Below are 25847 nucleotides of genomic sequence, written 5' to 3' on the forward strand. Positions count from 1 at the left end.
ATGATTTAAGAATTCCTTGGAGACATTCTGCCCAGGCTCCTTTGTGGGCCTATCTCTCAGGCTTTAGAATCCCCCTAACAGAGCTTATCAGAGAAGATTCCAATTTACAGAAGCAAAAGTCTAGTGTCTGATATCAGCCCTAGTTTTTTTTTTTTAAAGAGACATGATGTTTTACAGTGTTAACAGTTTTGAAAGGTCCTACATTTCCAGTGAGCAGAGTGCTTTTGTGAAAAGGACTCTGAAGAGCCTTATTCAGGTGAAAATGCATCAAAGGGATGGGAGTGAAAAAGAGCAAAGTTTGCCAGAGTAGAGATGGGAGACAGCATGTACTGACAGCTACAATTATTGCCAAATAATGGCATCTTTTCAGAGAGATCTAGAGTGATAGGGCACTAGTTGTAGACCCACATAGGAAAACTGTTCATAATTAGATACTTGGGGGGTCTAGTTGTGGATGACACAACCAAGAGACCTGGGGCTTTTTGCAGGTAGGATGTTGCAGCAGTGGCAGCTACATTTTGTAAAATAGGGTGCAATAGCATGATTTCAGTATAAATGCTCTTCTTCCTCAGATTCTTCATAGCCTAGAACTTCTCTTACCTCCACTAACCAAAAAGTGGTTGTGAAGTCTACCTTCTAAGTTCTTCACTTTTCAAGGAAACCAAAGGCAATCTACCTTTAAAATTTAATAATTTTTTGGAACTCAGGGCCTTGTGCTCTCCCTTGGCTTATTCGCTCAAGGATGGTGTTATACCACTTGAGTCATACCTCTACTTTCTGTCTTTTGCTGATCAAGTGGAGATAAGAGTCTCTCAGGTTTGACTGCCTGGTCTGGCTTGAAATATCAGTCCTCAGATCTCAGGCTCCTAAGGGTAATTTTAGGATTATAGGTGTGAGTTACCAGTCATGAACTATTTTTACTAAGAATGTTGAAAGTCCTTCTCAGTTCCTGGGTTGAAGTGTTTTCAGGCACTTCAGTTTTTTGGTCCACAGTCTACTTTAGTCAGATTGTGGGATGAAAATGAGAATGTTCCACCAAAGGCATGATCATAATCTCATTTCTGGTCTTGAAAAACAGGAACTTAGACTTTTGGTACCATGAGAGGTTGAGATTACTCTATACATTGTATCCAACTTGTTTGGGAATCTCATAGTCTCTGCATAGAGATGGAGCTGAGAGAAGTATACAAACTAGTGAAATGCAGTACAATCATTTCTACTTACAACAGAGCAAATGGCATCCTCAATTTTCCATTAATAATCCTGTTAGACAGCTTGCTTTAGGCTTTCATTTATAATGAAGCAATATCTTAATCTATTATATTGTATTGTTTTTTTCTTCCAAATTCATAATTTCTCTTGTCTTCTGCATACTTGTATTACTTTTAAAGTCTCTTAAGTTGGTAAGTGTGTTTTGGATTTCTGTTAACGACACCTTCCTTTAAAAATCTAGGGGATAGCTCCTTTTCTACTATGAGGATTGGACCTCTAGTATTCTTATTTTTCTTGAAGCTGGCAATGATTACTTTACCACTTACTAATAATCTTCAAATTCCATTAGCACCTATGTAAATAGCAGATTGTCTTTCTGCAATCAGGCTTTTAAAAGTGTTCAGCAAGTTCACAAGCCAAGTCAGGATTGCACCATGAAGCTACTTCTTCTTTTGCCATGACCTGCCTAGCTCTCTTACTGGCCCATACTAACCATTCACTAATTGTTGTTTTTGTTTCTGTCCATCTTGTTTATTTATATTATGAGTGAATACCAGTTTTAGTGTTTTCCTTGAGTTGGCTATCTGGACTCTTTGGAATTAATTACTGCCATATATTTCTTCCAGGATTAGTAAGGGTGCTTTAGAATTTACATTAAGGTCTAAGAGGACAGTATTGAGATTTTCCCATGGTGAGCCAGACATTAGTGTAAGCCACATGACCTAAAAAATTGAGTCCAAGAGTGAGCTTATAGGATCCACTCCCAATATAAAAGCATGACCTTTGTAATTGAGTTATATGCATGTTTCTGTTTACTGTTCAGTCATCCCTTTTCATTATTCTTCAGTATCATATGATACAATTTTGGTGGAATTAAATAGGCAGTTCAGGATTACACAAGCACATTCAGTTTTAGTTTTTTTGAGATTTCTTTTTTTTTTTTTTACATTTTCTTTTTTTTAATGTATTTTTTATTGTAAAGATACTGGACAGAGGGGTTACAGAACATGAGTAAGGTGAGTACATTTCCTATTGAGCATTGGTACCTCCTCCTTTGTTTTTCCCCTAGCATCCCTTTCCCCCTTACCTCCCTAACTCCTCCCTCCCCCACGCCAAGTTGTAAAGTTCGTTTTCAACACAGTGTCTTGTACATCGCATTGTTACAATGGGTCAACCTGTAGTTTTAAGCACCCATTGCTGAAAGCCTGGTAGGATAGCTCCGTTACCACTGTCATCAGTTGTAGAAGTGAATTTCAATTCTGCCTATGTCTTATTTTCCCCTGGGGATCTTTAAAAAAAGACACTGAGATCTATCTCAGGGAGACTGATTGAATAGGTCTTAAGTGGAACCTAGCCATTTGGTATTTTTAAAAGGCTTCTCAAGTGATGTGAAGGGAACACTTTCTGAGAACTAAGTTCTCAGAAAGAGACTTAAGAAACACTGATGATATATTTACTTGTGTTAACTGACTTAGTTAGATTCTTTCCCTGTAGCCTAAGCCTTGGCCCATTCTCATTTATGCTGTATTTACAAATTAAAATGAGAGCAGGATGCATTTATTTTTGAACCAGAAGGATTTGATTTCAAATCCTTGAAATGGATGAATTTCAGTTTCTCCTTAAACATGTGTAATAAAATGTATTTCACATGGTTAAATGACTAATGTGATATGAAAATATTTACTACTTACCTAGTACAGAGTAGTGTATGTCCTTCGTTGACCCCTGACACTAACCACGCTGCCAAACTTGCCCTGCCCTTGTGCCTTTTTGGGGGGCCCTGCCCCCATCTTCAGAGGGTTCTACCAGTCTCCTGCTTCCTGACCCTGAGTCCTGTGTGCCTGGGCCGAGATTCCTCACCTCCTCCCCATCTATGGCCCTTCAGGAAGCTCCTGGCATTCCCTGCCCTCCCCACCACAGCCGGTGGGGGGGTTCCAGGGGACTCCCCATGTATTTAGTTATTACAGTTTTTCAGCCTCCCTCTCAATAAAGAAGGGTTTATAAAAAAAAAAGGACTTGGCTAACACTTTTTTATTATATATTTTTATTGTAAAGATACTGTACAGAGGGGTTACAGTTATATGAGCAAGGTAATGAGTCCATTTCCTATCCTGCATTGTTACACCTTCCTTTTTCCCCCCTACCATCCCTTTCCTCCTCACCTCCCCAACTACTCCCTTTCTTTCCACCCCTCCTTGCAGAGTTGTAAAGCTTGTTTTTAACATACTGTCTTGTACATCTCATTGTTACAATGGCTTATCCTATATCCTTATTTCAGCATTTTGTTATTTCCCTTCCCCTCCCCAAATTAGAAAAATGTATATACAAGGTGCAAGACACCAGAATTAGATACAACAGGGGTTATACCATGGGGGAAGAACTTACAAAGAAACAAAAAAAAATCACATACTACATTATAAGTACATTAAAAAGAACAGGAACAAAGATAAAATCTCTTGTGTGCCTATCTTGGGGCTCAGTTCACTTAACATCAGGTTATATGGTCATATGTACATAGCTTTTGACCTCTTCTGCTTGTCCTAGACATATACTAGTTATTGCAGTTAAGGGAAATCATGGGACCTATGTTTCTTTGAGTCTGGCTTACTTCACTTAATATAATTTTTTCAAAGTTTTTCCATTTCCTAACAAATGGGGCAGTGTCATTCTTTCTGATGGAGGCATAGAGTTCCATTGTATGTATGTGTATCTCACATTTTCTTGATCCATTCATCTACTGAGGGGCATCTGGGTTGGTTCTGTATCTTAGCTATGGTGAACAATGCTGCAATAAGTATAGTTGTGCTGGTATCTTTAGTATGGCCTTGTTTGTGATCATTTAGGTAAATGCCCAAAAGTGGGATTGCTGGGTCATAGGAGGAGCTCCATGTTTAGTCTTTTGAGGAACCTCCATGATGCTTTCCAAAGTGGTTGAACAAGTTTACACTCCCACCGATAATGCAGTAGGGTTCCCTTTTGGCCACATCCCCTCCAGCATCTGTTGTTATTAGATTTCTTGATTGTAGCCATTCTAACTTGGGGTGAGGTGGAATTTCAATGTTGTTTTGATTTGAATTTCTTTTATAGCTAAAGAAGTTGAGCATTTCTTCATGTGTCTATTGGCTATTCTTATTTCCTCTTCAGAGAAGTCTCTCTTTAAGTCTTTAGCCCATTTATTAATTGGGCGGTTGTATCTTTGAGGATTTGTTGTTGGGGGATTTAATTTTTTGAGTCCTAAGTATATTTTAGATATGAGACCCTTGTCTGTTGTATGGCTAGTGAAGGTCTTCTCCCAATCTGTGCTTGCTATGTCCTTTTTGGCTAACACTTAAATGCTCCTTAAGTTTCTGATCCCAGTGAATTTGCTTCTCTCCCTCCCTCCCTTTCTCCCTCTCTCTTTTTTCTCTCTCTCAATGTACTTAGAGAATAACCAATTATATAATCTTTTCTCCAAGTTCAGTTTCTGTGTAAAGGAAGAGACTATTCACATATAGTTGTCAGAGGATGAACTTGGAGTTTCTTTCACATTTTTTTTTTTACCTGACTGTGCTTTCAACCTTGTGGGTCTATGAAGTGGTTGGCTCAGGTTGGGAATGTAATATGAATTGTGGAAACAAACTGAGTTATATCATCTATCTTATGTGAGTATTGATCAATTCTGTGCATCTCACCATCATACTTACTTCCTATCTGAAGTGATGCACTTTAGAGCATCACAGGTGAAATCAGAAGCATCTATCTATTTCTATCTGGCTAATTAGTATGTTTTTGTCATTCATCATGCTGAGAGAGACAGAAGTGAAGTCATCCCAATATAGGTTGGTAGCAGGGAACAATAATTTGCAGCAATGATTCATTTTGTTGTGACACATACCCATGCTTTGCCCACTTACCCAGCTCCAAAAATGAAGGCCAGCAAACAAGAGAGGTTCCAAGCTTTTATAGTACCTGGTTGGGCTTCCAGAGCCAAGGACTAGAGATTCTTCCAAGGGTATTCTCCAAGGAGTTGCTCATGTTAAAGCAGATACACCTTCCAGGGAAAAGCCACTTTAATGATGACAAAATGATCCTCTGCTCTTTCCCAGTGCTTTCCAAAGCCCAATACAGCATGATTTAAGGATTCAGAACAAATGCTTAAAAACATCATGACAAGCTAAATCCTACTTTGGATTTCATCATGGTGGTCAAAAGACAAAATTACAATAAAATTGCTTTAAAATGTTAACTGAAATTTTTTTTAAGTTCTAGAATTGGACAGGACATGTAAAAATGACATCAAGTTAAGGAATCTGAAACTATCATGTGTTCAGATAACATTTATGGGCACAAGATGCAGTGACGTATATAGAGACAGTTTAAAAACCTTATTTGAATCAGCTAGCCACCTGTGTTTGAAACTCAGCTGCAGAGATTGACTAAGACTCAGCAATTTGTTACAAGAGTATACTTCTAAATTAGACTTCCAGTTACATGTCAGGTTGCAGTTCATTACATAAAGACTCAAGATCAGATACATCCTCAGGCCTATGTTGAGTTTAATGTAGTGCTACTTAGAGCTGGAAGCAGCAAATATTTTCTGTAAAAGGCCTTCAAGTAGGTATTTTCGAATCTGCAGGTGCTAGGGTCTCAGTTCCTCAGTCTCAGTTCCTCAATTCTGCAGTGTCTTCAGGCCTTATAGAATCAAATGGGCATAATGATGTTCCAAGAAAACTGTATTTACAGAAATAAGCAATGCACCAGACTTGGACCAATGCCCATTTTGATCTCATATTAATAAATAACCTGAATTTTTAAGGCTGTCATAATGATTAAAAGATTCTGTCTGTCTGTCTATCTATCTATCTATCTACCTGTCTGTCTGTCTATCTATCTATCTATCTATCTATCTACCTACCTACCTACCTACCTACCTACCTATCATCTATCTATCATAAAACACCATGTACCTAGCCTATAGAAAACACTTGAAAATAATAGTAGCTTAACTGTGGTGTGGGCTCATACCTACAATTCAACAGTTTAGTAGGAGACTGAAGCAGGAAGATTGAGAATTTGAAGCTTTGAAGCCAGCCTGGATTACATAACAAGGCCATCTTGATAACAACTACAAGATGTTGGGAATTATACCCATATTGTTCTGGGTGTTTAAAGAGAAGTGCTGAAGGCTGAGCATACTGGAGCAGACCTGTAATCTCAGAATCTGGAAGGCTGAGGAAGGAGGATTGCAAGTTTGAGGCTGACCAGGGCTACATAATGTCAACTGACAACAAACAACCAACCAACCATCCTACCAACCCAAACTCTAAAACCTAAAACCACAACTTAAAGTTGACATCACAACATGCAGCTGGATTTTTTGGAGGTGTTAAAGGATGATGAGCACATTAGTTATAGCAACAAAATTATGTTTAGAAATGCAAGTCTTGTTCTACTAGTGGTGGTTTCAAGGCTCTTATATAACGTGTTGTGTGATATTTTCTCTTGTCAGAGACACATGCCATGAACTCTTGGGACATGTTCCACTACTTGCGGATCCTAAGTTTGCTCAATTTTCACAAGAAATAGGCTTGGCTTCTCTGGGAGCATCAGATGAAGATGTTCAGAAACTAGCCACAGTGAGTCAATTTTCAACTTAGGAAACTGTTCTGGTCTACGTGTAAGGTAAAGAATGCTTCAAAGTCATTAGCTATGAATTATAAACAAATGTTCTGGAGAGAGAAGGGCTTTACCTTTCCCACGTTGTGTTCTACAGAAGCCCAGTAAATGTTAAGTTCATTGGTCACCACCAAATATTTTATTAAGGGGTTATCTAGATTCAAAAGTTAACAAAATTTAGTTTATAAGTCATGATGTCTTTGTCACAATCACTCAGCTCAACCACTATGGTACAAAGGCAGTCATAGACAGTACATGAATGAATGAATGGGACTGGGTCCAAATAAAACTTTATTTACAAAAGCCGGTGATAAATCATATGTTTCATATGTGCTGAAGTTTTCTCAGTCCCGTAGATATAGTAGTAGTAGTAGTAAAAGATATATGTATGAATGTATATCTATTTATAACTCAGTAAGCATTGTTACATGGGGTTATCATTGAATAGATGATGTGGTTGTAATCAGACACAATTTGAGTCAACAGTAAGAAATTTAAGCCCAGTCAGACTGTATAAGTAAGGGTCTTCTAATAACAAACATATTATTATGTTGGATGCTGTCTTTAACATTTTGAAGGGCCATATTTAGAAACTCATGTAATTTACCTTAGTATTGTTTCACAGACTGGAGAAGAAAGAAGTTTAGTGAGCTCAGTAGAACAATCTAAATGAGCAAAGCTACTTGGAAAAGAAGAAGGGAATTTTTGATTATAAGTATTTGGCACAGGCATTCACCAAAAGTATATTAGACATTCAGGAATATTTTCTACTCCCACCAAGAAATAAGCTTCCTCTTAGCTTTCACATTCAGTTTGGTGTTTCTTCTACTTTCTATGTTTGATAGAGACATGGATACTTTGAGATATTTCCTATAAAGGAAATAGTGGTACAAACACTATGCAAGTAACAATGACCATTTGTATCAGCCTGGGGATGTACAAGGAGATGGGACTTTGGTGGCCTTGGGTGTAGTGGGAAGCTGGTCCTCAGCTTCATTGATGGTTGTTGGAGCGGTGCATGGCTTTGCATTGGCAGATCTCCCAAAATTGTGAGAAAGCATGGCAATCTACATCTCTAAATGAAATCTGATACTTCTTAAATTTTGGATTATTAAAAATACCTACTATTATGAGGTGAGGAGAATGTATTTGTAGCCTAAGTCTGGATCCTGACTTCCAATTTGTAACTTCTCCTGTAGGGGTTTGCATCTTATATGAGTATGGGTTATTTGTTATTGTAAAATGAATGATTTCAAAGCTTAGTGGCTCAAATCCTATCTCCATAGGTGTGTGTGTGTGTGTGTTTTGTGTGTGTGTGTTGCGAGTGCTCTACCACTGGAGCCACAGCACCATTTCTGGTTTTCTGGTGGTTAATTGGAGATAAGAGTCATGAACTTTCCTACCTGGGCTGGCTTTGAACCGTGATCCTCAGATCTCAGAGTCCTGAGTAGCTCGGATTAACAGTGCTTGGCCTCCATAGGTTTTATAGTTAGGAATTTGAAAGTAGCTTAGCTGTGTGATTCTGGCTCAGAGACTGTTATGAGGTGGAAGTCAAGATTTGACTGCATCTTTATCTGAAGGTTTGGGAGTCTGGTTCTGAGATGGCTCAGTCATGTTACTATTGGCGGGAGGGCCTTATCTCCTCAGGCCTCTCTGCTATTCTATGAACTCTCTTTCTCTCATACTCTTAACTCTGTCTCCATCCATCCATAGAATAGAGTTTATGGATATTCATATGGTTGGACCTCACTGAGTACTCCTTTTCCTACCCTTCTTCCTCCTCATCTGTTTCCTCATCCTTCTCTTTTCTCTTCTAGGCAGAGGTTTTATATGTAGCCCAGGTTGGTCTTGAACTCTCAATACTCATGGCATTAACTTCCAAGTGGTGGAATCACAAATTTGTACCAGCACACCAGGTTCTCTTACTCTTTCTTTTTCTTTTTTTTGGGGGGGGGTCCGGTCGTGGGGTTTTGAACTCTGGGCCTGGGTGCTGTCCCTCAGCTCTTCAGCTCAAGGCTAGCCCTCTACCACTTGAGCCATAGCACCACTTCCGGCTTTTTTCATTTTGCTTATGTGGTGCTGAGGAATCGAACCCAGGGCCTCAGGCATGCAAGGCAAGTGCTCTACCACTGAGCCACCTTCCCAGCCCTCTCTTACTCTTTCTTAAAAGAAATAACATGAAGGCAGGTTTATTCTCAGGTTATTTTTTAGTTTTTAGTCTTTGTTCTGTTGTGAGGCTTGAACTCAGGGCCTAGACACTTGTCCCTGAGCTCTTTTGCTCAAAGTTAGAGCTCTACCACTTTGAGCTACAGTGGCACTTTCAGTTTTCTGGTGTTTAATTGGAGATAAGCATCTCTAGGACTTTCCTGATTGGGCTGACTTTGAACCATGACCCTCAAATCTCAGCCTCCTGAGTGGCTAGCATTACAGAAATTTTAGAAGATATGAATAAAATGATTTTTTTCAGAGGAGAGAAAATTTGTGCTGAATCTCAAAAGATAGGAAAAGTCAGCCAAGTGGGGAAGGGGAGAGGGGCCATTTTCGGTCATAATATGACACTTCTGTGGTTTGGCAAGGCTAGGATCCCTTCTGGAGGTTCAGAAAGGACACTGTTTCCTTCCTTTTTCTAGCTTATAGAGGCTGTATACATTCTTTGATCATGGCTTCCTTCCTTTATCTTGAAAGCTAACAGCATTGTATCACTTTGACCTTTATTCTGTTGTAACATTTTCACTGACTATGGCTGGAAAAGGTCTTTTGCTTCTGAGGAGATATGTGATGAGATTGAGCCCAGTTGGTCCATTCAAGGTCTTCTTCCTAGCTTAAGATTTATATCCTAGCTAACATCTGCCAATGTAACATTTTCGTCGTTTCTGGGGATTAGACCATAGACATCCTTGGAGAGCCATTCTTTCCTTTTACTTTTGCAGTTGTTAAGATAAAAAACCCTAATACTTGTACTTTGAAATTTGTGTTACAAGGGCCAGCAAACTTTTAGGGTAAGTTTTCTTTAGGCACATGTATTTCTTAATGTGATTTCAATATCTGCCTTAGATTGCCTTTGCGCCAACATCCAAAACCACTTCTATCTGTTATAGCTCATTAAACCTTTACTTATGCTTCTTTCCCCTCTTTTATCAATGCCTATTCCCCCTGAAGTATACCGACTTCCTTTAAAAAGCCAATTCAGGTTAGTTGATACTAGGTGACTAGTACATTTTAGGTACCATGGAGCAGAGATAGGAAAAAGCAAATACGTAGCATCTACTTTAAGGAACTAACTAGCTGGTACACTGAAATACAGAAAACCCAGTGTCAGTATCATTTGATTTTCATGTACACAAGCAAGTATATAGGATAGGTGGATTTAAGGCCAGTCTGCTCAGCATGTGTAAGTTCTGTGATCAGTGTTAGAGAAGTGGGAGCAGGAGCCAGAAGAGACTGTCTTCTCTTTCTATAGGAAATGATTGGTGATGGGAGGGCAGGGGTGTATGCACCACAGAGACAACCTGCCTGCAATAGTGCGGTGCCTTTGATAGTTAAAAAAAAGATAATGTGAAGTTGGGTCTGGTGGCTCACGCCTGTAATCCTAGCTACTCAGGAGGCTGAGATCTGAGGATGGCATTCCAAAGCCAGCCTGGCAGAAAAGTCTACAAGACTTTTTATCTCCAATTAATTACCAAAATGCTGGAAGTGAGCTGTGGCTCAAGTGGTAGAGTGCTAGTTTTGAGCAAAAATGCTCAGGACATCATCCAGGTCCTGAGTTCAAGCCCCAAGGCTAGAACAAAAAAATATACAGTGAACCAGGTACTGGTGGTTTATGCCTGTAATCCCAGCTCTTCAGGAAGCTGAGATGTGAGGGTAGTGGTTCAAAGCCAGTTTGGGCAGAAAAGTCTTTGAGACTCTTATCTCCAATTACTCACCAAAAAGCTATAAGTAGAAATGTGATTCAACTGGTAGAGCACTAGCCTTTAGCAAAAAAGCTAAGGGGTAGCACGGTGACCCTGAGTTCAAGGTCCAGAAATGGTTCTGGGTACACACACACACACACACACACACACACACACACACACACGAGTGTAAACTTGTAAATGCCTTTAACATAAAAGATTTTGAGTCTCTTGGAAATGCAGCAGAGAATGTGTGTGCATGTGTGTTTGTGTGATCCCTCATGCTCTTTTTTCTTGATGCTGCTTGAGCCACCATTACAACTTCCTCTGACTTTCTTTTCTTTTTTTTCTTCCTCTGACTTTCTACTTCTCCTGGCACCTGGTTGACTTTCTACTTCTCACAAGCCTTCTTTCTAAGTTTGTAGACTGGCCACTTATTTGAAGAGTGTTTGACAAGCTGAAGAGAAATCTGGAAAGAATTTTCTGTCGATGTGGAGAGTTTGGAAGGAGCTAGCTCACAGTGGGAGCAGGCAAGGGCAGCTTTTCCTGAAATGATAGTAAAACTGTGGGTGATATCCAGAGCCATGTGGAAACCTTCAGTTTAAAACAGATTGAGAGGAAAATGTCACAAAGTGGTCTTGAAAAAACTCCGAATTCCAACTGGGCAATTTTCAAAGTAAACCTTTGAATAAATAGCCTGTTGGAAGGATGCATATTAATTACCCTTGAGCTGTACCCCAAAATGAGAGGGCAAATTTAAGGACTCACTTTCAAAGACTAACTGATTAATAGTTTAAGCCTTTCTGTCTGGGGGAATGATGGTTGGCTAGTCCAGATGACAAATAGAGGTATTATTAGGTGGCTTCTTCAAACTTGTTTGTATTAAGTCCCCTGAAGAAGTATTAGAGGAAGATAAGATACAAATTGCCCCAAATGAGAACAATTCATAGAGAGAACAAATAGAAAACTATGCAAATTTCTATTTATGCAGATGGGCTGTATTTTTCTAGGTGTGACTTATTAACGATTCTGTTTGCATTGTGCCTATTTTGCCTTGATTAGTGAATTTAAACACTTATAAAAATGGAGTCATGTCTCATGAAAGCAGATAGTTAACTTTTTATGATGTACTGTCAACCATTTCCACTAGGACTTATTGACACAGCCATATTTGTTTTTTTCCAATGATGTTTTGGACTTCTGGGTATGATTTTGTGAGGGACCAGGCTATATTGCCTGTAGCTACTATATCTCCTTGTTGTATTCTACATGATATTTACTTTGACATTTTAATAATGCTCAGTTTTGAGGAAGCTATCTTTGCTGTTTTATGTGGGCAATGGTTTCTGTGCCCTGAGAACCATTTAAATGAGACTCTTTTGTATGGAAAGAAATTGATGAGGGTGCTTGGAAAATATATTTCCAATGTATTGTTATTCACATAAATAATTTTCCCTGTGGTGGATAAGGAATAAGCCCCTGTTTTTGGCAACTACATTCTTTTCATACTCCTCATAGCTGTCCAAGGTCTGTGCATGATAGATATGCAAAAATATTTCCAATAAGGGCTGCTTAGAGTGTGTCATAATTTTGAGACCAGGCATTTCCCATGGTAGTGCTGGCTCAAGTGCATTTAATAGATTCGTGTGTATATTAGGGCTCTAAACCTAAATGTTTTCAGTGGCCAGGTAGGTAGCAAACATGTGAACAGCCTGATGTAATATAATAATGAGTATTAAAGCCTTTGGGGAATTAGGGAATATATATTGTGCTGAAAGACCTCCTAATGGTCTGTATATCACCTTTACAATAAAAAAATAAAAAAATACATTTCAATGGAAGAATTAAGACACAAGATTCTTGGGCCATAAATCCCATCTATAAGCAGAAACAGAAGTATAAGCCCTCAATCACCAGTTCTTGCGTCTGCAGTTAGATTTCACCTTAACCTCTTTTAGGGACAAGACTGTGCTAGATTCACCTTTATATCACCTTGTGTGTTCTCAATTAGTATTTGCTAGGCTATGGAATATTTGTTTTAAGTAAAGATGGCCTTTTTAGTCTTCACTAGAGATAAGTATTTTATTGTAGTTGAAAGATGATTTTCTTTGAATTGTAAATTTAAACCATTGTAAATATCACTTATACATGTGCCCTGTGCATGTGTCAAAGATTTATTTAATTCACCAATGAAGGAAATGTAGGATAGTAAATGCAGCTCAAGGAGAAATTGAGAAACAGAGAATATAGAGTCACTTAAACAGAGAACCCTGGGATTAGATACAAAATGGCTTATATTCCAGTAGACAATAAAATTGTAACATTGAGGTTATCTTTTAAAATCATTTGTATGTCTAGTGGAAGAAAATACTTTGCCATTTTCCAAGCTTTATAAGTTAATTTTTAACTTTACAGCATCAATAGTAAATCAAAAGTGTGAGTAGATTATATTCCCCAAGATCAGTGCTTTAAAGACAATAATATATAAATAGTTAAAATTTATATATTTATAATATTTATAATACCTATATTTTGTATATTTATAATATGCAGATACTATAAATATATGTAAAAACATAAGTACACTGGAGATTTTGTTAAGATGAAGATTCTAATGCAGAAGATCTGGAAGTGGGCCTGAGATTCAGTCAACATTTTCTGACAAGAAACAGGTGATGAGCAGAAGGAGGGACGTTTTAGAGAGGTGGGCCTCTTAGAAAAAGCTCTAATTTATTTTTCAAAAAGTATTCAATAATCTTGCAACCTCATTTCCATAGTTTGGGTATCTTTTTTTTTTTGTCGCTTGTAGGGCCTGAACTCTGGGCCTGGGCGCTGTCCCTCAGTTCTTCAGCTCAAGGCTAGTGCTCTACCACTTGAGCCACAACGCCACTTCCGGCTTTTTCTGCTTATGTGGTGCTGAGGAACCCAGGGCCTAATGCATGCAAGGCAGGCACTCTACCACTGAGCTACCTTCCCAGTCTGGTTTGGGTATCTTTATTCTAAAAACTATATTGCAAGGTATCAGCAGATAACCACTGTCTAGTGTAAAATAAGTTTATTTATGAGTTAGTCATGGAAGGCTTAAAAAGGGCCCCTTGCATTTGTGAGAGCCAGATCATTGGTGCTGTTTTGTGTATTTGTTATAAGTCTCTTCCCTCTTCTAAGATAATTTACTCATTTGTATAAGAATGTATGAAGAGAAATTCATTGATCAAGTAAAACTTAGGAACTAGTCCTAAGAATCTATGGATTCCCCTTCTGCAAAATAGGAGAAAAAGTAGAAAGGCATCTTTCATCAAGGGTGCATCCCACCCTGTGATGCAGATGGCTTCAATTCAGTCTATTCATTCCTCATATCATAAAGGCATTTGCAAAAGACAAAGCTGTGCATCATCTGTAGGAGAAAGCAATCAGTATGAATACACCACAGATGTTTCCCTAGCAGAATGAATCAACCTCTGGCCCAGTTGGAATTTTCCCTCTACAGAGAGTTTTAGAGCCTCCTTTCAGTTCTGCTGACCCCAAAACATGTTTACCTTCAGTTTTGTGATCGAAGGAATTATGTTACTGGGTCTCAATAATGCAGAGAGTGTTGGCTAAGGGCAATGAAAGAATAAGCAGTTTTCCTTAGATGTGTTTCCAGAACGTTAGCTTTATGAGATGGCATCATGAGTTCTGTAAAAGAAGGCATTCATGGGCATAAATATATTTGGGAAACACTGGGTTAAATTACAACCTTTCTTTTAAATTGTATGATTTTTCAGAACCTTTAGTAAGTGAATTTTGGAGTGAATCTCCAAAATTGATAATACAGTTACTTTTCTACAACTACCCATTTCTTCCATTCTGAGATACCATGGAGTATAAAACATACCAGTAGTTTAATAGTAGCCTTTTTTTAGGGGAAAATATTTAGTAAAATTTAACACTGTTAGGTGAAATTTCATTTTGGAAATGTTAAAATATGAAATTGAGATTTAATGAAATAGATTATATGGCAGGTCTTTTTGTAAGGACGGTATATGAGCAACCCCAAGCTTTTAATGTTCCAAAGACCATTTTAGGAGATACAATCTAGATTATGTTTTGAAAGGGTAGAATCATTGAGCAGAGATCAAATAATCAGCTAAAATGTTATCCTTCCTCCCTCCTTCCCTCTCCTCTTCTCTTGCTTTCCTGCTTCTATTTCTTTCTTCTCCCTCCCTCCTTACATGCCTTTCTTCTTTTTTCCTTCCCTGATTCTACCCCTTCCTCCCTCCCTTTGTTTTGCAGGAAAGAATTGCCAGGAAATTAACAAAACAGGATTTTGTTTCAGGTAAAATGATTTTCATAGGCTGGTGCTTTTGATGGCCATAAATTGTGGTTGAAGGTCCAGATGTAACCTCCTATATACTAGTAATCAACTATAATCTACCTTAGAAGTATGATTGTGAAGGTAATATTAGTTTACGAATTGCTTACTCATATTTTCCTATTTGTCAAGGGCATTAGCCTATTTCCTTGCCTGTCTTGTCTTTACCTACGTGGCTATAAAAGCCCAGCTGTAGTTCTTTTTGAATATAGATGACATTAAAAATGACCACGTTAGTATCTTTACAGAAAGCTTGAAATAAGCCCCAGGCTTGTTTATTCCATGTAGAGTCTTTGAACTAGTTAGACTGGATCACTGGAGACAGACAAGGGCTGGAAGGAATGCACTTTTATACATCCCTAATTGAGATGTTTGGGTAGATGATCACTTTGTGTGTTATTTACAAGAGTATCTTAATTAAAAGTTAATAATATCTATTCTAACTCATTACTTTCACTTGCATATCTACTGTTTATATAGAATCTTGCAAAGATTGTTCAAATCCTTTAGCTCCAAAGGGCTTAGCTTTTATACATTTTCGTTGTTTCCACTGCCCTCCTTCTTTCGTCTGTTTCTATTAGAAGCTCCGAGGCCACATTTCCTTCTGACTAATTCCCTTCTAAGAACATTTAATACTGTATCCAAGGCTGTCTTGTTCCATCCTTTTGTATATGTTACAATATTTGTTGCTGTCATTATGAGCTTTTGCCCTCTATTTATATTATAATGAGAGTGCCATGGTTGTTTGGAATTTTAAAAATAGCTCTACATTGCCCACTCTGTTTAGAAAGAAATTTATTTGCAATCTAGAATAGTTGTACATTTTGATACTCAAATCTTTCTTTGTCATTAGTAACTATCTTAGGGGCTTTAGAAAGCCAGTATATGACTACAGAAGAGAGTAAAAAGAAAACAAAACAAATCTATTTTAGGTACCTGGAAACTTATCAAAACAGCTACTTTGGTAAAATTCTTCATTCTTCGAGTGATGAGTGAGTGCTTAGCCTACCCTTCTCTGTACCCACTTCATTCTATCCACACAATAGAATTAGTCTAGCTAGGGCCTCTCAGACCTTGTTGATGGGGATGTTTTTTGGGATGGCTGTTGGAAGATTAGGGAAGTTGAGCTTTACTTCTGAAGGTTCAGTATCTAAGTCTGCTGAAATAAAGTGGTGACACATTAACAGGAGAAAAAGGATACACATTTATTTACCCATGTGCACAAATATGGGGTCAATTATGATATAAAATATAACTATAAATGAGCTCCATCAGCAGTATATAAAATGACTAGGGCAATTATTGGGCTTGAGTGTGTCCTAAACTTACTTGTACTTGAGGTAGACACAAAGAAACAATTTAGGCTTTCACGTATGGGAAAGATCTTTAAGATGGCTGTCTTCTTCAACCACCCAAATTTGCCATATCTTTCATGAGGCGATCTGCATCACATTTGGGTGTGCTGGCACGTTATCTCATTGTTGCCTAAAAAATCCTAACTGCCAAAGGAGCTTTGTTGCTGGTTAAAGAATTCTCCTGTCATTTCAAGCACCCAAATTATCCAGTTCTTCTGTGATTTAAAAGTCTTGACAATGAAGCCTTCTTACTTTTTCTTTTCAAAGCAAACTTGAATGCATTTGTCAAGCACAGAAGACTTCTGCAGTCATTTTAATTTCCATAAAGATGTACCAAAGAAAGTGTTTTGTGGTTTAACTACAATGGGATAGGCTCTCAGAATCTTAACTTGTATTAACAGAAATATCTGTAGTGTAATTCCATTTCTAGTAAAAGCATAAAGAAGATGGTTGGGAGTTTTTTTTTCTCCTGAGCTACAATAGCAGAGGTAATGTGATATCAAACTATAGGAATTTAATTACCCCATTCCACAAATGTAGTTTTCAAATAAAGGAGTCAAAAGGATTTCCAAAGCCATTCTTCTGAACTGTGATATAAAAATCCAGAATACATTTAGTAGATGTAAAGTGTATTACTGTACATTATGAGCCACCACAAAGAATGGTAGTGCAATAAGAAACACGATATGAGATGGAACACACATGATTAAAAATCTTTTTGTTTTGCTTGCTTCTTAGAAATATTGCAATTTGCTTAGAATTTTATATGCTTGTCACTGTAAAGATGGGCATCTCTGAGATTTTTTTTGGGGGGGGTGTGATTTCATGCTGGGAACAGATCTTCCAGAAAATGGAAATGCTGTCATTTGAGCACATAAATCCGGACTAGGTGTAAGGAAGAGGTGCTGTGAGGATTGGGAGGAATAAATCACCCAGGGAGGGGGGCTCATCATTCTTTCCAGGGTCTGAAACTCTGTCCTCTATAATGTCCATAAAAAAATCATTCTCTCAGCAATAGAGAGGAGGCCGTACCTGAGTGACTTAGGGATGCTACTATTGGAAAGTCTTCACTAAAACCGTTGTTTTTCTTTCTTATTGCAAAAGTGACACGTATTCATTATAGAGAAAATTCAAAAAAATGGATAAAAGGGGAAAAGAAAAGAAAGGCTATTTGTTAAATCACAGCAGCCATGACCACTGTTAGCATTTTGGCATATAGCCTCTGAGTTTTTCTGAACAGTCATTAAATATCAAATAGGAGCTTAGGAAAAGGGAGTCCTGACATTGGAACAAGGAACGAGGTATTCATCTATTTTTCAAACACTTGACCTGTCAGGAAAGACTGTATCTTTTATATCCACAGAAGAAAGAGCAAATTGGAAGTACTCTAGAAATAAGGGGTTTATGACTTTTCACTCAGCTAAGTTACAAAGGGCTTTAGGAAACACAATCAGCTTTGGTTTGCTTTCGTGTGACTCAAGTAGTCCAGGGCTTGTCTAGCATGTATGAGATCCTGGGTTCAATTCCTAATAGCACATGCAGAACAACAACAACAAAAACCTACGGCAGAAAAAAATTTAAGAAAGATTATTTTAAATAAGTATTTGGTTTACACACACACACACACACACACACACACACACACACACACAATTGCCTCAGTCCTTATATCTTACATTTGCCTTGTCTCTATTAGCAAGTGTTACTTACATCCATTCTCATCAACATTTACAACTCCTATTGTTCTCTTTTGGGATGAGGTCCTAGGCATCTGCTAGGAGCAAAGGATTCTCAAGTTTCCTCATTGCCCTTGCTTAGAGATGTCTTCTGCAAGTATGAAGGAAGAAGAGGGGAGCTAGAATACATATTAACCATGAGGCGTCTGTAAAGTAGAGTGAACTGTCCTGAGCCGATGTTCCTTTGGGACCTGCAAGTGAGGAGATGAATTCAGCAGTGCTGTGGGTCATTCTGGGTTTCTGTCACTTATTGCCTTATCAAAGCAAAAATTATTTATGATGCTTCTTAAACAATGGTGAGGCAGATTTGATTCAGCAGTATCATGGCTCTAGTAGGAAAGAACATCACAAAGTGGTCTTGAAATAAAGGCAAGAGATGGGTCTCAACTCCTAACATAACAATGAAAAGCAGGCATGTTGAAGCCAGGGAGCAGGATGGTCAGTGCATGGAGAATTTCTTTTTTTTTAATACATTCTTATTGTGAAAATACCGTACAGAGAAATTACAAATACATGGGCAAGATAAACGAGTACATTTCTTATCAAACATTGTTGCCTCCTCCTTTGTTTCCCCTTCCCATCCTTTCCCATTCCCTCCCCCCCCCCAAAGTTGTAAAGTTTGTCTTTTGACATAACGTCTTGTACATCTCATTGTTGCAATGGGTCCACCTGTATCCCTATTAAAACAATTTGTTTTTTCCCTTCCCCTCCATAAAGTATACCAACATCAAATACAGTGAAATCAGGGGTTATACTGTGGGGGAGGGACATAAAAAGCAACAAAAAATCATCTTATAAATATGTTAGAAACAATCTCATGAAAGAAAAAAAACCATTTGAATCCTTATCTTGGGGTTCATTTCGCCTAACATCAACTTATCTGACCTTTTCTGCTTGACTCAGACATATACTAGTAATTGCAAATAAGGGAAACCATGGGAGCTATGTTTCTTTGGGCCTGGCTTACTTCACTTAATATAATTTTTTTCAAGTCTTTCTATTTCCTAACAACTGGGGCAATGTCATTCTTTCTGATGGAGGCATAGAATTCCATTGTGTATATATACCGCATTTTCTGGATCCATTCATCTACTGAGAAGCATCTGGGTTGGTTACATATCTTTGCTATGGTAAATAATGTTGCAATAAACATAGTTGTGCTGGTAGCTTTAGTATGGTCTTGTTTGTGATCATTTGGGTAAATGCCCCAAAGTGGGGTTACTAGGTCATAGGGGAGCTCTATGTAGAGTCTTTTGGGGAACCTCCATAATGCTTTCCAAAGTGGTTGAACAAGTTTACACTCCCATCAACAATGCAGTAATGTTCCCTTCTGTCCACATCCCCTCCAGCATCTGTTGTTATTAAAGTTCTTGATTATAGCCATTCTAACTGGGGTGAGGTGGTATCTCAATGTTGTTTTGATTTGCATTTCTTTTATGACTAGGGAGGTTGAGCATTTCTTCATGTGTCTGTTGGCCATCCTTCTTTCCTCTTCAGAGAAGTTTCTCTTTAAGTCTTTAGCCCACTTATTTATGAGGATTTGTTGTTGGGGGATTTAATTTTTTGAGTTCCAGGTATATTTTAGATATGAGACCCTTGACTGTTGTATGGCTAGTGAAGATCTTCTCCCAAACCATGGGCTTTCTATTGTTCTTGCTAGCTATAAACTTTGTGCATGGAGATTTTCTAAGGGAAACATCAGGGATTCTGATTAAAGTGGTCTAATAGGACTCATCCCAAGGGTAGGTCAAGATTCGAGAAATCACTAGAGGGCGGTGAGAGATGGGGAGCTGGATCAGATACTCCGTCTCAAAGGTGATAAGTTCTGGTTAAAGAAACCCAGCAGATTTTCACTAAAATTGGTCAATGCAGAGATGAATGGAGGCTCCAAAGGCAAGGCCCAGAGGAAGCTGACTAGAGTTTGGCCAAGGAAGGAATCTTTGCTGCCAGTAACTTTGGACAAGTTACTTAAACTCCTCTTGCCCCTATTTTCATCATCCGTAAAATGAGGCTGATAATACTATCTAATTTTATAGAGCTATTGTGAAGTCAATGAGAGAAAGCTTTGGGAAGCTGCTTAGCACAGTGCTAAGTGTTCAAAAACTGCCAGCTAGTGTATTCTACACGATTCTACTCTTATACATCTTGGTGGCTGTATCAGTAAGTACTGGTATACAGGAAAGGCCCCTGGAGAGAGTTTCTGTTTTTCTATGTGACCTTGGGTAATTCTCTAACTTTCAGCATCTTACACTTGCCTTTTGGAAATGCAGACGATGCAGTTTATTTTATAAAAGGGTTTTAGCTGGAGATAGCATGCTACTTTGCAATGTAAAGTGTTTTATGTATAAATAATAGAAGGAAGGCCTCTCCTAAAAGATGTCAAGCTGCTCTCTGGAGATGGAGGAGGCCTTCCTTGACTTAATAGCACACCTCTGCTGAGTGAACAGAGAAAAAGGCAAGTTGCAGGAAACAGCTTGGGAAAATAAATGAGAAAATATTATTTGTGCCAGAGAAAGCCCATGAAATATGAATTCCTGACTAAACTTCTCAAGCAGATTAGGAGTGATGCTGCTCATTGATACATGTAGCCCTCCTTTAATAACTAAACAAAGCAATAAATTTGAGGTTGTGGATCTTGGCAGCTCCTCCTCTTGGGCTCAAGCTTTTGATAACTTGAGCCAGGTGTTTGCATTTTGACTGTGAGGGACTGCATTCACATAAAAGTATGCCAAGAAGCTACTGGAAGCGTTCCAAAAAAGCTTGTTTGCTCTAGTTTTGATGCATTTGGGATTTGTCTCCATGTTTGCACACAGGAGTCTTACGGTGATGTCCAACAACAAGGCTTAAGTTACCTGTAATAAAACAAGAGGAGTCCCTCAAAATCACTTCCTTTAGACACATTAAAACATTTAGTGCTCATGAAAAGGCTTTCTTCTTTTCTTTTTGTGGATTAATATTCCTTTCTTTTTTAAAAAACATTTAATTAAAATGCAGTAATTTTTCTTTTTTTGGAATTTTACTTTTTTATTATCTTTAGTTGTGCAAAGGGGTTTCAATTCAACATGTCAGTTTATGAGTACAACACATTTTTTGAACTAAAAATTCCTACCTTATTTTCTATTTACTTTTTCTTTTTTTTTTGGGTCTGGTCATGGGGCCTGAACTCTGGGCCTGGGCGCTGTCCCTCAGCTCTTCAGCTCAAGGCTAGCCCTCTACCACTTGAGCCACAGCGCCACTTCTGGCTTTTTTCTTTTTGCTTATGTGGTGCTGAGGAATTGAACCCAGGGCCTCAGGCATGCAAGGCAAGCGCTCTACCACTGAGACACCTTCACAGCCCCTCTATTTACTTTTTTTTAATTGTGAAAATACCATACAGAGGGGTTACAATTACATCAGCAAGGTAATGAGTAAGGGAAAACAAATGCAATAATTTTTCAATGACAAAGTCAAGGAAAGAATGAGTGAGAAGAGGGACATTGGAATCTGCTTCTTTGAAAAAGTATTCTAGTAAACCAGAAGAAGCTGTTTTTTCTATCTTTCTATCTATCTATCTATCCATCCATCTAATAGATATTATATATTCACTGAATATATATATCTGAATATATTCAATGTATATAGATGTATATGCCTGTATCTTACTTAAAATAAATTGCCTACATTTACATATAAAAGGATATGACAGATACATTTCTCATTCTTAGTTTCTTTTAACAAGATCAACCTCCTGGCAGTCAGCCTATATACAGTGGACAGTGGGTGAGAGCTGAGTTATTATTGTGCCATTAGATGGTGTTTATGATCCTTAATTTTCAATAATCAGTCATTGGCCTTCCTATCTCTACTGACTTAGGTGTAGGCCAATGGAGGGCTTATCCTTCTAGGATCATTTATACCTGTTCTTGGTCGCCAGCGCCAGAGAGGAAGATTGGCAAAATAGCTTGACATAAGCCATTAGAAATATGTCAGGTCATGCTATTCTTTAGTATCTTGTGAATGATCACTTTCTAGAATTAATTTTATACACAATCCAATGTAAGTATATATTGCTGTCCTTTAAGGTAATGCTATGTAAAATTTAGTTTGTGCATTGTTATCTCACTTTTTACTGTGAAAATGGTATATTGTATTTCCAGCCTAGTCTCATTTATTATAGTCAGGGCTCTCTTGAGCTGTGTTCATTGCAGTACTGTTTACCCCAATAAAATTCAGAGGACTTGGCTTTCTTTTAGGACTGGTTTATAGTGAGTACACCTTGCTGGTTCCCAACAGTCCTGTGCTGTGCTATTCAGTGGATCCAGGAGTCCCAAAGAAGTTGGAGGTCAAAACCGTGGAAGGATGGCTACATCTAAGGAAAACAAATAGAACTGCTAGGAACCTCAGTTCTAGAGTCTTAACAATTTGTAGTTGCTTTGGGAACAGAGAAAGAAGAGTGTGGCATGGTGCAAATTACTTAAAATAAATTGCCTGCACAGATGTATGGGGTCAGATACACATGCTTCCAAACTAGCTTAATTGTCCCTCTTCAGCAGAAGTCTCACATGCCCTATGGCGGGATTTAGCAGTGGTACATAGTAAGAACCCAGTAAGTGGTAGTTATTGTAATTCTGTTTTACAAAGAACTCAAAAGTCAGAGTGGTTCAATAACTTTCCAAAGATTGAGTTAATACCCACGCCTGCCATTGAACCTTGATCTCCCAACTCAAAGCCAGTTGCTCAAGCTCATATATTATAATGTCCTCATAGTGTCTGCCTCTCAGTGCTGTTGTGAATATGATGTGAAGCCCCTAATACCATGTCTAGTGGAGTGTAGGCTTCAGTAACTGACACTAATTATTATTAGAGATGCAGGATCTCAATGGAGCTCAAATGCTGTCTAGAGTTTCAGATGTCTATAGATCCTCATGCGATAGGCACCCTGATTCACAAGTATATCTTTTCAGCCCCATTTATGCAATATGGATGGTGGGTGTCAACTCTGTGTGTGACAGATGATGATGGCAGTGGTGATGGTTAGTGACTAGAAAAGAAACATGACTCCATTAATAACAACTTAAAATAGAAGACGGCTCTGTGCAATGAAGCAAGCAAGGATGACTCTCCCTGCTAAAACATGCCTTTCAGTTTTCAGATATATAACCATCTTCCAGGATTCCTGGTCTTGTCTGGAAAGAACTCAGTGAGCAAGTATAAGGCCTTTAGCTTTAATGTCTAGAAAGGTGTTGCCTTTAGTAATGCAGGGGAAAAAATAAAGGCAAAGGTGACTACCCAGAGCTACATGGAAGTCAGTACAAATCTCATTTTTCATACTAACGTTGGAGAGATGACCTTTCAAATCACCACATTTGGGGAGAATGTGTGATTTGATGCAGACGTCTGGGGATATGCCCAAGGATGAATGAAGGAAAAGATGGTCATCCCTTTTCCTTCTTGTTCAAGGAGCCCAGAACTGCTTAGAAAAGTTCTTGAGCAATGGGTCCACCTATATTCCTAGTTAAATGATTTGTTTTTGCCCTTCCCCTCCACAAATTATACCAACATCAAATACAGTGAAAGCAGGGTATGTTATACCGTGGGGGAGGGACATACAAAGCAACATAGAAATCATCTTATAAATATGTTAGAAACAATTGCATGAAAGGGAAAAAAAACAAAAAAATACATTTGAATACTACAAGGAGATGTACAAGTCGTTATGTCAAAAAACGAACTTTACAACTTTGGTGGGGGTTTGGGGGAGAATCAGGTGAGGGGAGGGGGAGTATGGGAAGGGTTGGGAAGGGGAAACAAAGAGGAGGCAACAATGCTTGATAAGAAATATACTTGTTATCTTGCCCATGTAATTGTAACTCCTGTACAGTATTCTCACAATAATAAAAAAAAGTTCTTGAGCACTTCTGTACATATAGCATTTGCTTAAAACAGGTCTTCTGGGTAATGCAGATTGAGAACCTATATAGGTGAAATGCTGATCCAGGAACTTGTATAAAAATGATGTGTGTGTATGTGTGTGTGTGTGTGTGTGTGTGTGTTCTTGATAAACTTTAGCCATTTCTAAATAGCTAGTTGTATAGTAGGTTCAGCAAAGGGTTGTTGGGGAAAAGATGGGATTGCTTTAAAAGAAGAGCCATATTCTGTGAATCTTTCTGTTATGTGTTATGGAGATGTTATATTGGGACGCGTGCACTGCATCTGGGGTCCAAGAAGCAATCCTGTTGAATATAAAACCAACTTTTGATTTGTGAAACTCAAAATACTTGCATGTCTGGAAAGCATAAAGAGAAAGCTTATTTGTATTCATCATATGCCTTTAAAAGAGCCATGAATTTTGTGGAAAACAGAATTGGATGGATGGACACCATATAGATTCATCTCCCAGACGAAATAGCAACTGTCTTTCTCACCCCATGTGGCATCCTCTGCTAAGTGAAGTCTGGGTGTTAAGGCTGATAGAAATTCCTCTTAGCCACTAATTCTGAGTAGTTTGGGCTGAGAGGTGCTGTGGTGCTTGAATCTATCACATCACAACCTCTTCCATACCCTGACCAAGCACAGTTTGCAGTTTTCCTGGCTAGGCTTCAGTTGGCTACAACCTTTGGAAACAGCAACTGAAAAACTTTCCCCCTGATATTTTCGGATGAGGATCCAGATGTCAGAATCAATGAGTTTTCAGAGTTACTGCTTATAATGAGGCCAGAAGCCACTTAACCACAAGGCTGCTGAGCTTCTAGAAGAGAGATACCTGCCAATTAGCCTCCATCCATGCTTCTGAAAGCCTACAATATGCAAAGCTTGGCTGCAGTGAGAAAGCTAGTGCTCCCTCACAGGGCTCAGACCTGAACCTGTAAGTGAAAAACTGATTGGATGGCTCCATAGAGGATTTTTCCTCTTTTCAAAGTGTATAATATTGGAAAAATTGCTTAGGCTTAATAATTACTGATCCAGGCTGGCATTCAATTCTGTTGGCATGCCCCTTGGGAAACTCTTCTAGGTAAACATCTACTTTATTCCTTCCGTATTTGTTGAGCACCTGCTACCTGTCAGGCAGGGGACAGGACAGGCATTAAACAATAACACAAGAAACTAGACTTTGAGCATCTCTGTGTCTGGTGGAGTAGAGAGGTTAGTAAGACTGGTGACTTCAGTCTGAATCCATAAGTGATAAATCAGGCAGGCCAGGAGGGCCATCTAGTCTGGGAGACCAGTAGGAATTAGGCAAGAACATTCCAGAAGGAGAAAACACAGATGCAAAGGCCCAGAAAAAAAGAGAGCAAAATCTGTTACCAGTTCTCCAAGGCCATACTAGGAAGGAGGTTAAGAAGTTGTTGTTAGTACCCAGAGAAAGCAGGGCAGAACGGAAGGTCTTTTTTGGCCATCTGGGGAATTTTAGACTTATACTCTAGGACAGTCAAACAGTGAAGGTTTGTTATTAGGCTGCCACATGGCCACTGTGACTTATGAAGATGAGCTGTGTGTTATGGAGATGATTGATATATTGGGACAGAGACTTTGGTGAACCAGTTGCTTAGATGGCACCGATGTTAATTGAATGTATTAACATTAGTTCACGAGTTGGAGGAAGAAGCCTCCTTCCCTTCCCTTCCCTTCCCTTCCCTTCCCTTCCCTTCCCTTCCCTTCCCTTCCCTTC

General features: G+C 38.6%; 1 protein-coding gene across 2 annotated transcripts in view; it reads left to right on the top strand.

Annotated features, from left to right (window-relative positions):
- Positions 1-25847, top strand: part of Tph2 (tryptophan hydroxylase 2) — a 104255-nt gene that overhangs the window by 59464 nt on the left and 18944 nt on the right. For both annotated transcript variants that reach the window (XM_013020280.1, XM_013020287.1), the window contains exon 8: positions 6701-6827. In XM_013020280.1, the coding sequence (XP_012875734.1) occupies positions 6701-6827 (127 nt within the window). The remainder of the gene's footprint in view (positions 1-6700; positions 6828-25847) is intronic.

Source organism: Dipodomys ordii, unplaced genomic scaffold, assembly GCF_000151885.1.
Source record: "Dipodomys ordii isolate 6190 unplaced genomic scaffold, Dord_2.0 Scaffold3, whole genome shotgun sequence".
NCBI classification, from domain to species: Eukaryota; Metazoa; Chordata; class Mammalia; order Rodentia; family Heteromyidae; genus Dipodomys; species Dipodomys ordii.